The sequence below is a fragment of the Lacerta agilis genome, chromosome 2 (assembly GCF_009819535.1).
Source record: "Lacerta agilis isolate rLacAgi1 chromosome 2, rLacAgi1.pri, whole genome shotgun sequence".
Lineage (NCBI taxonomy): Eukaryota > Metazoa > Chordata > Lepidosauria > Squamata > Lacertidae > Lacerta > Lacerta agilis.
Genome location: NC_046313.1, coordinates 40,385,857 through 40,399,061, shown reverse-complemented (window position 1 = coordinate 40,399,061; position 13,205 = coordinate 40,385,857). Strand labels below are relative to the sequence as shown.

At 48.8% G+C, this 13,205-nt stretch overlaps 1 protein-coding gene across 1 annotated transcript; it reads left to right on the top strand.

Moving 5' to 3' along the window:
• The first annotated feature begins 1,853 nt into the window (after window positions 1–1,853).
• Window positions 1,854–12,680, top strand: CCN1 (cellular communication network factor 1). Its single transcript, XM_033139704.1, has 5 exons — window positions 1,854–2,117; window positions 3,070–3,286; window positions 7,662–7,988; window positions 10,338–10,543; window positions 10,998–12,680. The coding sequence occupies exons 1-5, from the start codon at window positions 2,067–2,069 to the stop codon at window positions 11,304–11,306; spliced, it is 1,110 nt and encodes a 369-aa protein (XP_032995595.1). The 5' UTR covers window positions 1,854–2,066; the 3' UTR covers window positions 11,307–12,680.
• Window positions 12,681–13,205: the final 525 nt, after the last annotated feature.

The window sequence follows — 13,205 nt, the reverse complement described above, 5'->3', positions numbered from 1 at the left end:
GGGGGAGAGAACCAGGTACGCTTTCTCGAGCTCCTTGGATATAAATGTAATAAATAAATAAACAAACAAATGTGCCATTAATAAAGTAATGTCAAGTTATAAGAAAGTGAGTAATGAGCACACGTGTGTGAGCATGCCCTCAGACTCTCAAAAGAAGGTGGACATTGTACAGACCACATCTTAAGCTAGCAGACTTGTCACAGTTGGAGCTCTCTGTGTTCTGGGGATTCTTACCCTGCCAGCTGCATCAGTTAAGTTAAAACTAGATGGAAGGTGTATAACTTGGACCCACCCAACTGGGGCCCCTGTGTGGCTCAGCTGGGGTCCTCAGAACAGCCAGTTTTGTCATTCTAATTCTAGCCTGCCCTTTGCAGAGATATTAATGGACATCAGTTCCTGTATGTAAGGGAAAGATCAGTCAGCAGGGATGGTTGGGGGTGGTGGTGGGGTGGAATACCCTGTATTTGGTGCTCGGAATAACAGGGCTGTGTGAATTGTTATCAGCCAGACAGCAACAGTATGCGTCCAATAAATCTAACAGATTGTGTGTGTGGGGGGGGTGAATTTCTTGCTTTTACTTGTTTCCTTCAGGGAAAGTGCTCTAGTGAACTCACAACACCTTCCATGTAAATGGAGAAGGCTTACTTCAAGTCTATCAGCAACTATAGTATGAAGATCAACCATGAAAAAATGATGGCTGGACCCTCAACATTGGAGGTAGTGGGGATCCTATCATATTATTTACAAGGATGGCTGTTTTGCCCAAACTTTGGCCCCATTAATGTCTGCGAGGCACTGTTGATTTATGGTAAGTGGAAATCACCAATCTCTTTTTAAATCCAATATAGCCAGGCTCAATAATATCAGTTTTGTCTCTGCTTCAGTAGAATGAATGTAATTTACTTGAAAGCAGATTTAGCCCCATGCAATTGAAATCACAATATCAGATTCAGTTTAATATTTCAAGGTAAATCATTCATTCTCAAAATACTTTTGCAGATCTTCCGTACTTTTGTTTAAAAAGGCAAACCAGGACATGGTTTCCCAATTATAAAATGTGATAAAGGATGAAATTTAAATCACACTATTGCAAAGATGTTTGATTAGGTACATATCCCTCCTCCAAGGGGCTAAGGAGAGGGATGCATTCCCCCCCCCACTTTATCTTCCCCAGCCCTTATCTGGTGGTGCTTGTTGCCCCCTCTGATGCCACTTTGGTACAATTTAATGATTTTACAATTGCAGGATGAATATTATGTGTGCGCACTCCGAAGTCTCGTTGATTTCAAAGGCGCTTACTCCCAAGTAAATGGATCACGCATTTAGCCACATTCTGGTCCCCAGAAAGACCCCACCCATTTGTCTCTCTCTGGTTTCTTGGGCCTTTGATCTGCCCTTGTGTCAGATCAGAGGCTGGCTCTGGCCAAGCAAACGTTGGCTTCCTTCTGCTTATTTTCCTTCGCCCGTGATTTTTTCCTTCGCTCTAATTTGTTTTTTTGCATGTCAGGAATGACTGTGGCCGCGGCTGCTCCTCATACTGGTATGCCTGTGCACTGATGTGCCCTATGGGAGCAGGAGCCTTATTCAGCAGTCTCCATAAAAGCGCTACTCTGCTTAGCGGAACACCCTGGCCCGCGCGAGACTACGCGCGCATCGCCTCGGAATGCACTAGCCTTCTAATTTTATGAATGACTCTATTCATTCAGCCCCGCCCACCTTTCCAAAGCCCCTCCCCTGGAATGTTTGGAAGTGCGCCACCGTTGCTATTGGCCGGCGAGGAGGTTCCTATTGGCTCCCAGCCCGGTAGGTGGGAGGGGCCCCGGGGAAATATAAATACAGAAACAACGTAGTTGCATTGTAGGTACTGAAAGTTGCGCAAAAAGGGGTGTGCGGAGAGCTTACAGAGCCGAAGGATCCTAGGGACAATTTTGCAGCTGCTGTACGATCCACTGGTTGTCTCCTTCGGATCGCCCGAGAGTTAGTTTCTCTAGTCGTTTTGTTTTATTTTATTTCATCTCCTTTGGTATTTTTGCTCCCTTTCTGGCGTCTCCTCCCATCCGACAGCAATGAGGCAGGCTGTCCTGTTTAGCGCTGCTTTCCTGCTCTGCATCTCCCTGGTGAGTAGCTCTTGCTTAGCCACCTCTTTCTCTTCCGCTTAGGCAAGTGAAATGTGCGCGCAACGTTGTGGACCATGACAACAGGCAGGGGTGACCAAGCACCAGGCAGCGAGAATCATTTGGGGAGGGGGTGTTTCATCAAATACTAGCGAGCTCTCGCTAAACTTTGGATTCCAGTTTCTAGCTGCCCCCCCACCCCACCCCCGGCGGATCCCGGGCTCACCAACGTGACTGCACTCGCGGAGCCGCATTTATTCACCCGCGTCCCAGCCGGTTGCGGTGGGGATGGGGGTTGATCCCCGGGTCCTGGGAGGTGTTCTGTGCCTCGAAGCGGTGCGGAATCGGGCCGGTGTGTGAGAGACTTTCTAATGCTTAAATCTGGCGAGCCTGCCCAGAGTGGACGAGCTCAGGAATAGAACCTTACCGAGCATTAAGGTGAGTTTTTAATTTCCGCCCCTGTGGACTCTTGGGAGCTGCAACTCCGCCGCCGCTTTAGCCCCGGTGCCTCTGTGGCGGGGCTGCTTTGATGGTGGTGGCAGGGATTTTATTACGGAGATTTATTTGGGATGGAGGGGACGGGCACGTTGGTAGGGGAGGCCGAGAATGCCGGGACTCCGTGGCATGTAGCGCCATCTAGGAAACTATTTTGGTGTGGCCTTTAAAATAAATACATAGCAGGCGGCCAGGCGAAGGTTAAGACCCGCGCGTCCACAAAGATCACACAAGCGCCGCAAGCTGTAAGGGCCCTGATCCGGAGCTTCAGCGCTCCTCTCGGCCAGCTTCCGGCCTTTCCTACCTCCCTGGGATAGTTCAGTCGGTAGAGCAGTAGACTTTTAATCTCAGCGTCATGGATCTGAGCCGCTTGTTGGGCAAAAAGGATCCCTGCATTGCAGGGGGTTGGACTAGATGACCATCGTGGTCCCTTCTAGTTCTAGGATTCCTCTCGTTGCAGGTGGTCTCCCGCTGCCCCGCCACGTGCCGATGCTCCCCTGGCGGCTCCCCTCGCTGTCCCCCCGGAATCAGCCTGGTGCTGGACGACTGCGGCTGCTGCCAAGTGTGCGCCCGGCAGCTCAACGAGGACTGCGACCAGCTCTCGCCTTGCGACCCCCACAAGGGCCTGGAGTGCAATTTTGGGGCCGACCCCTCGGCGAATCGGGGCATCTGTTGGGGTAAGAGGGGCGAAAGGACGGAGCGGAGGAGGGACGTCTTTCAAGGGCTTTGACCTTTCTATAGCTGGGGTTGTTGTTGTTTGTTGTTGTTGTTGTTGTTTTTGGGAGGCTGGCTGGAGTCATGGTTTATCAGTGATCTTAAAATGATAACTTTTGAAATCATTATGTAAACCTACCTTGCACTGTGAAAGAAACACAGTATACTGCTGCTAAATAGATTTTAAAAAAAAAGTTTCTATCTGGTTTATAAATGCTTTAAATGAATGAATCAATTTATTTCGGTCATTGACCAGAGTGCATGCTTTAAATAAATACAAAATAAACCATGCTTCCTTCTACTTAATCCTGTTGATGGCCATGATGTTGAACACTCAACTGAGTGTTTTTGTGCTTGCTGGTTACCTTTTTTTGTATTTATGTGAACTCTGCAAGAAAGTGCTTTGAAATCATTACTGCAATTTAAAGTTGATTTCGTACCGAGTGTGCTGGGTGCTGACCAGCAACCAACTACGTTGGGCAGTGGCATGTTATGTACTAAACTGGCGCCTAATCACAAACTGGCACCTAATGTAATCAAGGAGGAAGGAGCAAGGAGCAAGGGCTTCTCATCCAGCCTAGTCAGGCACCTTCTCTGTTGGGGCTAGACTAGGAAAGGATTTTCTGTTGATGTACATATTCTGCTTTGGGGACTTCCGGCTGGCGACGCCATAGCGGGTGGTCGGGGCTGCTTCGGCTGCGAGGCGCCCGATCCATCCCGGGGGTTAGGAGCCCCGCAACCGCAAAGCGGGGCTCCGGTTGGGGTGCGGGAAGAGCGTCCCGCACCCTGGGCTCCCCGGCTGCGCCCACGGAGGCTCCGAACCCTTCCCTTGCCCCCCCTGTAAAGGGGGAGTGGGGGTGAAGGGACAACGGAGCCGGGCTTACGGGGATATGCCCCAACCGGGATGCAAATGCGGCGACAAAGCCCGCGGTGAGCGTCTTAGTTCTACCTTTGAAGAATGGAGCCAAAGGAACCCGGTGGTCGTGAGTAACTAATTTGACCAGAAATCGAGCTTTTGGAACGATCCGGGGGGAAGGAGAAAGGCAGCCTGCCTTCTTCCCTTCGAGTTAAAGAAGTTAACCAATTTGAGCAACTGCTGCTACAGGACTGCTACAATGTGCTTAAAATTGATACATGAGACTGGCAAACTTTTTTTCTTGGGAAGTAATTTAGTGGAAAATATCTCCATTTAAAGTTGCGGTATCTGCGCTCCAGTTTAGGAAAATGGCGAAGAACAGAGAGGCAGGAGTAGAAATTTGATACCCACTTCCTCCCCCTCTACCAGTATGCTGGGCTTCGTCCTTGAACTGGTACTGAACTCTGGACTAACGGACGAACAGAGGCTCACTGCTTTGAAGGTGGAACTGCTGTACAGGAAAGTCAAAGTCTTGTGTGGGGGTCTGAAAGAGAACCAATTGCCCACAGAGGAGGCTTTCAAAACTTTTAACACTTTGGAAGAAAGTCTTGCCAAAGAGCTGAGAGGGTGTCTGGGAAGATGGAGAGAAATGAGTGAGCTACTTCGGAGAAGAAACTCGCCTTTTGGGGGTGGCAGTCCCAAGGCGACGGTAAGATTTGTTATATCCAGTCCCCGAGGTGTGAGCTCGGGGGCCAGGGACAGAGAATTATGGTTTTTACAAGAAGAAAAGGAATGCTACAAAGAACCGGAGAAGCTGAGAGACGACGAGATGGACATCCTGGAGCTCGTGGCAAGGAGAGTTTTGGACTGTGCCTGGATCTGTGGACGCTTGGAGAGGGAAGCCACAGGGAAATTCAGTGTTGATGCCACCAGGAGAAGAATAATGGACAGAGGGGGTGTGGGGTGAAACACTAAGTAAAATTTGAAGTAGCCTGTCATGGAATTTTGAAATCGGAGGGTGAATACTGTCAACAATCTTTCTGTTTATTTTTTGTTTGAATATGAAAGGAGATATTTTGAGTTACTATGTTATTAGCAGCAGTTTAAAGGATAGAAGAGATAGATATGATATAAATGATTGGTGAAGATTTTAATGGAAGAAGAATTATGATGAGATATTACTACGATGATGCATTGTTAGTTAAATGTTGAATATATAATTGTGAGTAACTATATAATTGAATTTGAATTTCAGGAGAAATGGTTTTAAAATAGATTAAGGATATGAACTCGAAGGAGAAAGGGCAGGGGAAGTCAATGGTTAAGATATGGAAATAGAAATTTTCTTTTTAAAGAAAAGATGTAACAAGAAAACTTGACACTGTTTGTATTTGTTTTATCAGTGTATTTGTTTTGTATTTGTTTAATTGTAGGTGTGGGTGTGGGTATATGTTGTTATAAGAAAAAGGTCAATAAATTCTTATAAAAAAAAAAGTACATATTCTGCTTTGGAAATCATATCAGGGGTGACTGGTCCCCGTGTCCCAGGTGTGTTTTCTTTTAAGAGGATCAAAGTCCAGAAGGGTTGGGCAGAGCCTACGTGAGGGCTGGTGAAGGTAATTTGCAGATGTAGCAAAATACGTTGTCACTTATCCAACCTCCCTCTAGTGACGGATGTAGTTGTGGAATCTATCGTGGCATTGCCATGACGATAGAAAGGTTAATGGAAATTGTGTGTGAAGAGGCACAAAACATTGGACAGGAGTGTGTGTGGAGAGACAGTTGCGCAAATATTTTTGTTCCTGAAGCATTTTGAGAAAGCCAGTCTCTTGATCAAGGGTTTCCTTCAGTGCTTCTTGGAAAATTTGCTTGGGGCAACTTCTGTTGCCGGTCACCTAAGTAAGGCGAGAGTTGCCCCAAGCAAAATATTTGTGCAGCTTTTTCATGCTTGTTTGTTCCTATGACTGTTTTTTATCCTCCCTCTCTCTGTGTGTGCTTGCTTTAAAATGGCACGAGCTCAGGAGTTGGAGAGAAGTGACTTTGTAATCCAGCCTTCACCAAGCTAGTGCCCTCCAGATGTTTTGAACCACAGCTCCCATCAGCACCAGCTGTAGTCTAGAACATCTGGAAGTGCCAGGTTGGAGAAGACTGGTGTGACCTTGCAGGCACATAGGGGGTGAAAGAGATCTCCGAGGGCAGCTGGGTAACGATGGGACTCTTGAGTTGTGGCTCCGCTTGCTGGAGGGTGAACCTCTGCTGCTCACCTCTTCTATCTTCTCTCATGGATGTGGTGAGCATTTTTTCTGGGTCAGCCACTCACTCTTCCTTTCCCAGTGGGATAGAAAACCGGATTTGCAGACTAGGAGGAGGGGAGTTCCTTGGCAGTTTCTACACCAGGTATTTTGCTCCCTTCTAGGTAGGTTTATGACGCTCACACAAGAGCACACTTGCTTTTGGAAACATTGAAGGTCCTAGTAGATCTGTATTAGCATTCATCTTGTGGCTCCACATATGCAAGCTACATGTTACCCCTCTCTCTCTGAGCTGGGAGGCGATGCTGGAGGGCAACACTGTTCCCATGAGAGAGCATGCTTTCCCCCCTCCTTCCTCGAGACTACTACAATTCTGTATATTTACCAGGGTCACGGTTGTGTCTGGGACCACCTTTCCCCCAATATGTGTGAGCACTGCCCCTTGCTGGAAAGTGCGAGAAGTAAGATCTTCATTCAGGAGCACACACGCTAAGAAGAGAGCAAGGAGCAAGTGAAAAGTTGTCTAAATAGTTGCAGGGGAGTAAGGTGAAGGGCACATCTCTGTGGGCCAAGGGGAAGCACACTGCATGTAGCAGGAGGCTCTCCAGGCGTGGCTCAGGCCTTTGCAACACGATCTCGGTCCATGTGAGCTCTTCGCATCCTGTTTTCACATGGCTATTTAAAGCTCCAAACACTCTCTTCTTGTTGACGTGGCCCCTAAAAACCTAGTTCTGCAGAGGAGTGTATTTCTCTAACTTACGACGCTGGCAGGTTAAGTCCTGCTCTGTTTTTCACATCCACAGACTCCAGGGATGAGGCTTGCTGTTATGTAGCTCACTCCCAGGTTGGCCTGAAGTTGCAGATGAATAGAGGGGAGCAGGAAGTGATCTCAGAGTCCTCCCCCACCCTTTCATCTCTTGGTTTTTTTTTAACATTATCTGGTCTCCCATCATTGCGCTGTGGTAACCATGGATGCCAATCCCTAACTAGACACCAGTTTAGTTGAATGGAGGATTTTGGGTTGCTGGGATGAATGTCAGGGACCATTTGCCCTCTGGCACTTATTTCAAAGGCTCTCTGAAACAGTTGTCCCCGTGCAATTCCATGATGGCTTCTTGAAACCGATCCAGATGCCTGTAGCTGGTGGGTCCTCTCTTACAGTCAGCATCACTTTCTCATTTTTAATCCAACTTCTGAAACTGAGTAACACATACCTTTCTACCTCCTCAGCAAAGCAAGAAGGCCGGACCTGCGAATACAATGGCCGCATCTACCAGAACGGGGAGAATTTCCAGCCCAGCTGCAAACACCAGTGCACTTGCATCGACGGGGCTGTCGGTTGCCAGCCGCTCTGCCCGCTAGAGCTGCCCCTGGCCTCCCTGGGCTGCCCCAGCCCCAAACTCCTGAAGGTGCCTGGCCAGTGCTGCAAGAGGTTTGTGTGCAGCAAAGGACCCAAGAAGTACGGAGGGGTCACCTTTGAGTACAACGCCAATGGCGACTCCAGTGACAACGAGCTCATCTATGTGGGCAAAGGCGGACACTGGAAAAACCTACCAGGTGAGGGCTGAGGGGTGCAGTCAGAGCTGTTGCGATTGGAGGAGCAGGAATGATATTCAGCTTCTGTCTGTATTTATACCGAGAGGCTTGTGGCACCTTAAAGACCTAACACACCTGTTGTGGCATAAGCTTTCATGGACTACAGCAGGGGAAGGGAGGCTCAGGCCCCAGGGCTGAATAAACCCCGCCCCCACTCCCTTGGGACTTTCCCTAGGCCACACCCCCTATCCCCAGGCGACACCACTGCTTCGCTAGCCTGGCTTTGCATGCTTCCTGAGTCTTCTTGGCAGGCTGGTGTGTGTCTCTGAAAATGCCTCAGGCTTCCATGGATGGACCGAGAGGAGCGTGTGAGCGAGTCCAGAAACTAGTGTAGTGTCCGAGTTAAAATTTGCATTGATTGCTCAGCTCCCTTTGCCTCTTGCCCCACCCATCCCTGGCTTGTGAATGCTTGAAGGTTGTCCAGATGGGAATGCGGCCCTCCTGCTAATGCATGACGAGACTGGAGTCCACCTGGAAGGGTTTCTTTTGCAACAGCAGACTAACATGGCTGCTCCTTTGGAAATCCTTAGAATGGAAGGCATCCCTTTATAATGGATGTTTTCCATCGTATTAACTCACTCTAATGCTTGCACAGGAATAGAGAGTCTGCGTGGGGATAGTCTTGGGAACTATATTTGTGGTTCTTGCTAAATTTGGTGTGCATCACAATTTAAACAATTGCTTTGGTGAGGTGAGGTGATTTATGGCTGTAGGGATTCTCCACCACCCCCCACCCCCCAGCTTAGAATGATAGGCACCTTTGGACAAAAAAAAAAAACATGCTTTATGAGCTGTGCAGCAGTGTGTTGCATCTGCCCCATGGGAAACGGAGCAGCAAAGTAAGATGAAGCTTCCAGCCATTGCTAGTGAGACTGCATCTATCAGAGGCATTCCCTTGTAGGATGATGTACTGTAGGATGTCATACCAGGATGTTTATTAGCAGGCCGCATTGCAAGGCTTAAAAGTCATCTGCTTACTGTGTGGCATTGCTCTTTGATGACAAGCTGCTCCTTAAACCACTTTGGGACACCATCTCACTCACCCATGAAACCTCCTTGCGCTATCAATTTCTAGGTCTGTATCTCACACAAGCCAGTGGCCATGTAGCTACCTTCTCTGTTGACAGCAATCTAGTGGCTTTGCTACTAACTCTCTACTTGGAATATTGAAATTTCCTACTCCCTCCAAGTATCTTGGTGTCTTCACTTCCTACTGCTTGAGCCTCATGCGGTCTGTGCACCAAGGCACTCAGGGAAAGGTTGCGCCTCGAGAAGATGCAGCTGGCCAAGTTTATAACCGTTTTGCTCCAAGGGCAGGAAATGGAAAGCTGGCACTGTGTTGCGTGGAAGCGGCATCTAAACAGGGTGGAGACACAGAACATAAATAGGGGTAAGAGTGGGAGTCGTCCTTTGCCCTTTCAGGATCTATATCTGATGCTCCCGAGGGGCAGGAAATGTGATCCTTCACTTGCATTTGCTTTGGTTCCCAGTTGCTATTTCGGCTAAGCATGGCAGTGGCTGCATAATAGAGGGACCGAAAAGCATTGAATCTGCCTGAGAGGGATTGTTCACACAATCTCCTGTATCACTCTTGCTCCCAAGTGATGGTCAGTCGGGATGCCACTAGTGCTGCATATTTTGTTTTGTGGTTTCATGGCAAAAGAGGAATGCAGGCATTCCCTTTCCAGAAGACAAGGGTTTGCACCTACTGGGAATTTATTCTACAGATGCCAGTTTAGTCTAAATGGAGTTGATGGGTTCTCAGTTGCCAGAGTCCCGAGCAGCCTCCACATCCCCCCCTCCACACCCTATTCCCTCCATTTCCCCCCTACAAACTCATCTCCCATGTTTCCTACCCAACATGTGGCCTTGCCTCTTTCTGTAGTTGCCATTTTGAATAGTTTGGCTGCCATGGAGGCTTACGAAGAATCCTGCTGATTCATCTTGACTCAGCATGATGGCCCGCTAGATGCCTCTGGGAAGGAGACAATTGCCTTCTGCTGTTGTCCATCAATGCCTGCCTTCTGTTTGTGGAAGATACAGGGAACCTGTGGCTCCCCAGGTGCTCCTGGACTCCAACTCCCATCATTCCCAGCCAGCATGGCCAGCAGCTGGGGATGATTTGGAACTGTAGTCTAGTAACATCCAGAGAACCGAACAGACATGTTCCACATCTCTTAAGGAACTTAATCCCTTTCGATCTCATTTTATGCTTGGCCAATATGTGTAGCTGCTGGCAGTACATTGCTCACTGTTCCCTTTGGGTTCAGAATGACAGTGCAGTAACTGGGATTCCCTTCTCTTCCCCAGCATGGAGGCCATTCTTCCAAAGCCACGTGGCAAAGCAACAGCACAAGTGCTTGGCTCAGACTACGGACTGGTCACCGTGCTCCAAGAGCTGCGGCTTCGGCATCTCCACCCGCGTCACCAGCGACAACCCGAAGTGCAAACTGATCAAAGAGACCCAGCTGTGTCAGATCAGGCCTTGCGGGAAACCTGATTTTTCCAAACTAAAGGTGAGGGTTGGGAAGACAGGAAGAGGGCAAGCAGGGAATAGGGGAGGGCACTGCTTACCACAGCAGCCCAGCATCTGGGACACGAGAGCTAAGTCTGCCTGCACTCCCAACTGTTCAAAATGGCAAGTTTTGGATAATGGGAGAGCCTAACAGGAAGGATTAGGGCCCAAGATGGTGAGATGTTCTGCTCCGGGCTTATATTACAGGATTGGTGCCTGTGGGGCTAAGAGGTGTGTGTGCTTGTTTGCTAGAAAGAAGAATAGCTCAGCTGGTTACAGCATGGTGCTGATAATGCCAGGGTTGCAGGTTTGATCCCCCATATGCGACAGCTGCGTATTCCTGCAACTGTCCCATATTCCCTTCCAACTCTACAAGTCTGTTATTCTATTCCATGATTCTAGGTTCTCCAGCTGTATGCTTTGTGTTTGCAAATACTTTCCTCTCCTCTTTTCAGAAGGGCAAGAAGTGCTTGCGGACACACAAAGTGCGTGAGCCTGTGAGGTTCAGCTATGCTGGCTGCAAGAGCCCACGCCGTTACCAGCCCAGCTACTGCGGGTCCTGCTTGGATGGCCGCTGCTGTGTCCCTCTGCGCACTCGCACCCTGAGCGTGCCCTTCCATTGCCCGGATGGCAGCTCCTTCTCCAAGAACGTCATGATGATCCACACTTGCCAATGCGGCCCGGCTCATTGCCCGCTCCTCAGCGAACCTGCCATGGGGCCCCGGTACCAGCTCAATGGGGATATTCACAAATTCCTGGAGTGATGGAGCCCGCTACCCTCGGGAACCGAGTCAACCTATCTCCAGTGACTCTGGATCACCCCTATGGACTCGAGGCCCCTCTGCCTGATGTCGGGAGAAAACAGGACATCCTAAGCTTGCCCTGCTTCCATGAATGCAAATGCAACTAAAATTAGGAAAGGCAACATGGATTTTGGAGGTGCACTGGTTCCTCAGTATATGGGTTGATTACATTGTGCTGTGCCTGGGAGTCTGAAGATCCAGTGATTTGAGGAATGGATCTCATGTTGCTGGGTTCAATCTCTCCATTCAGCCCAGCCAGGCTCAGGCTGGAACTGGGCCTTGGGCAACAAAATGGGAGAGTCAAACAAAGAGATCTCCCCATCACAGCCACCTTTAGGGCTCCACAGTCCATGCTTTTGGTCACAGTGCTGGAAGGAAGGAGGAAGCACAGCCCTTGCGCACTAGGGATAGCTGTAAATTCTCTGGTTTGAGTTGCCAGATCCCAAGATGGACAGCTCTGATATCCTTAAGGTCCTTTGACTGGAAAGAGCAGAGGAGAACACAAGGCAGATAACCCACAGGTGGACTGGATTGGAGTGAGGGGGAGTCAGATCTGCCCTGGATGCCTCCCTAAGATCCTATGGGCCTTTTTAGATTGAAATCTGGCAATGCAACCTCAAGACAGCCCCACAAATACTGAATTAGGAAGAGTTTCGGTACAGAGTTCAAATTAATGGTCAGTAGAGGAAGGCATGGTGGAGTGGCGGTGCTCACTTGACCTCCAGGCAACTGAGTTGCTGCTATGGTTGGAGGGACAAGGCAGTGGGGAGGTCACCATGGTGCAAACGCAGTGGCAGAGACAGACCGGCACTCCTGGTGTGTTTGCACTGTGCTGACCTCCTCGCTGCCTCGTCCCTCCCCTTCCAGGTAAGCAGAAGCAACTCAGCTACCCAGCGGTCAGGTGATTGTTGCCACTCTATCATGCCGTCTGCTGCTGATAATGTTGTTGCTTTTTTAACCCTGTGAATTATTGAGAAAATGGCCAAACAAGGGTTGATAGGGACCTGTTCCCCCTTCACTGCCTGCTGTTTGCACCTGTGCTTCTAATTCCTTCCTTGTCTGCCACAGTTGGAAACCTTTGCTTCCCAGTCTGTCCTCCTTTGAACCGAAGGGCTGCCTTGCCTCCTGCTCATAGCACACCCTGGTGGTGAGATGGTTTCCTGGAGAGAGAAACCTGTTGGCAATGACAATGCAGAAAGGGAAGGGCATATCTGTGCACATTTGGCTTCTTTCTCCAGTTTGTGCTGTTTCACAGCTCATCCTTCTGCATGTTGCCAAACCGTTATTCAAACTTGGATTGGGGGGAATATTTTTTTTATTAAAAAATAGGGGAGAAATCAGAGTAAACACACACATTGCAGACTAGAAACAGACCCCTCCCCCCCCAAAGAGGGAGGGCTGAGAGTTGAAGATTTTCTTTGTTATTTCAAAAACCTGCAGACCCTGTTTATCCAGATGTGCCGGTAGCAGAAGGGAAACATGTATGCTCACTATTGGAAATGGTGCCTTTCTCAAATCACTTTCTTCCTTTGAAAATCAGCATCTGCCTCCTGACTAAGACATGTTGATTTCCGGAACAGTCTTTTGTAAAAGGCAATCCCCCATGTGGGGAGACTCTCCTCTCCAGCAAATCTGTCGCACAATGGCTAAGCTTAAAGAGCATCTCCTAGATTTATTTAAGCACTTTTAAACAACAATAATAATTATTAATCATGTTCCCTATATGTTCCTGGTGAGCAGCAACAGGGATCGTCAGAGAATAGGGTGCAATGTTGGAACAGATATTAAACTGTTAAGTCTTTCTTGTCCTGTTGGGGAAAACTATATTTATGAGCGCAGCAAAGTAGGCTTTGCTACAAA

Coding starts and splice junctions, on each gene's coding strand:
- CCN1 (XM_033139704.1), top strand. CDS start 2,067: ATGAGGCAGGCTGTCCTGTTTAGCGCTGCTTTCCTGCTCTGCATCTCC. Junction 7,989..10,337: donor ACACTGGAAAAACCTACCAG/GTGAGGGCTGAG, acceptor TCTCTTCCCCAG/CATGGAGGCCATTCTTCCAA. Junction 10,544..10,997: donor CTGATTTTTCCAAACTAAAG/GTGAGGGTTGGG, acceptor TCCTCTTTTCAG/AAGGGCAAGAAGTGCTTGCG.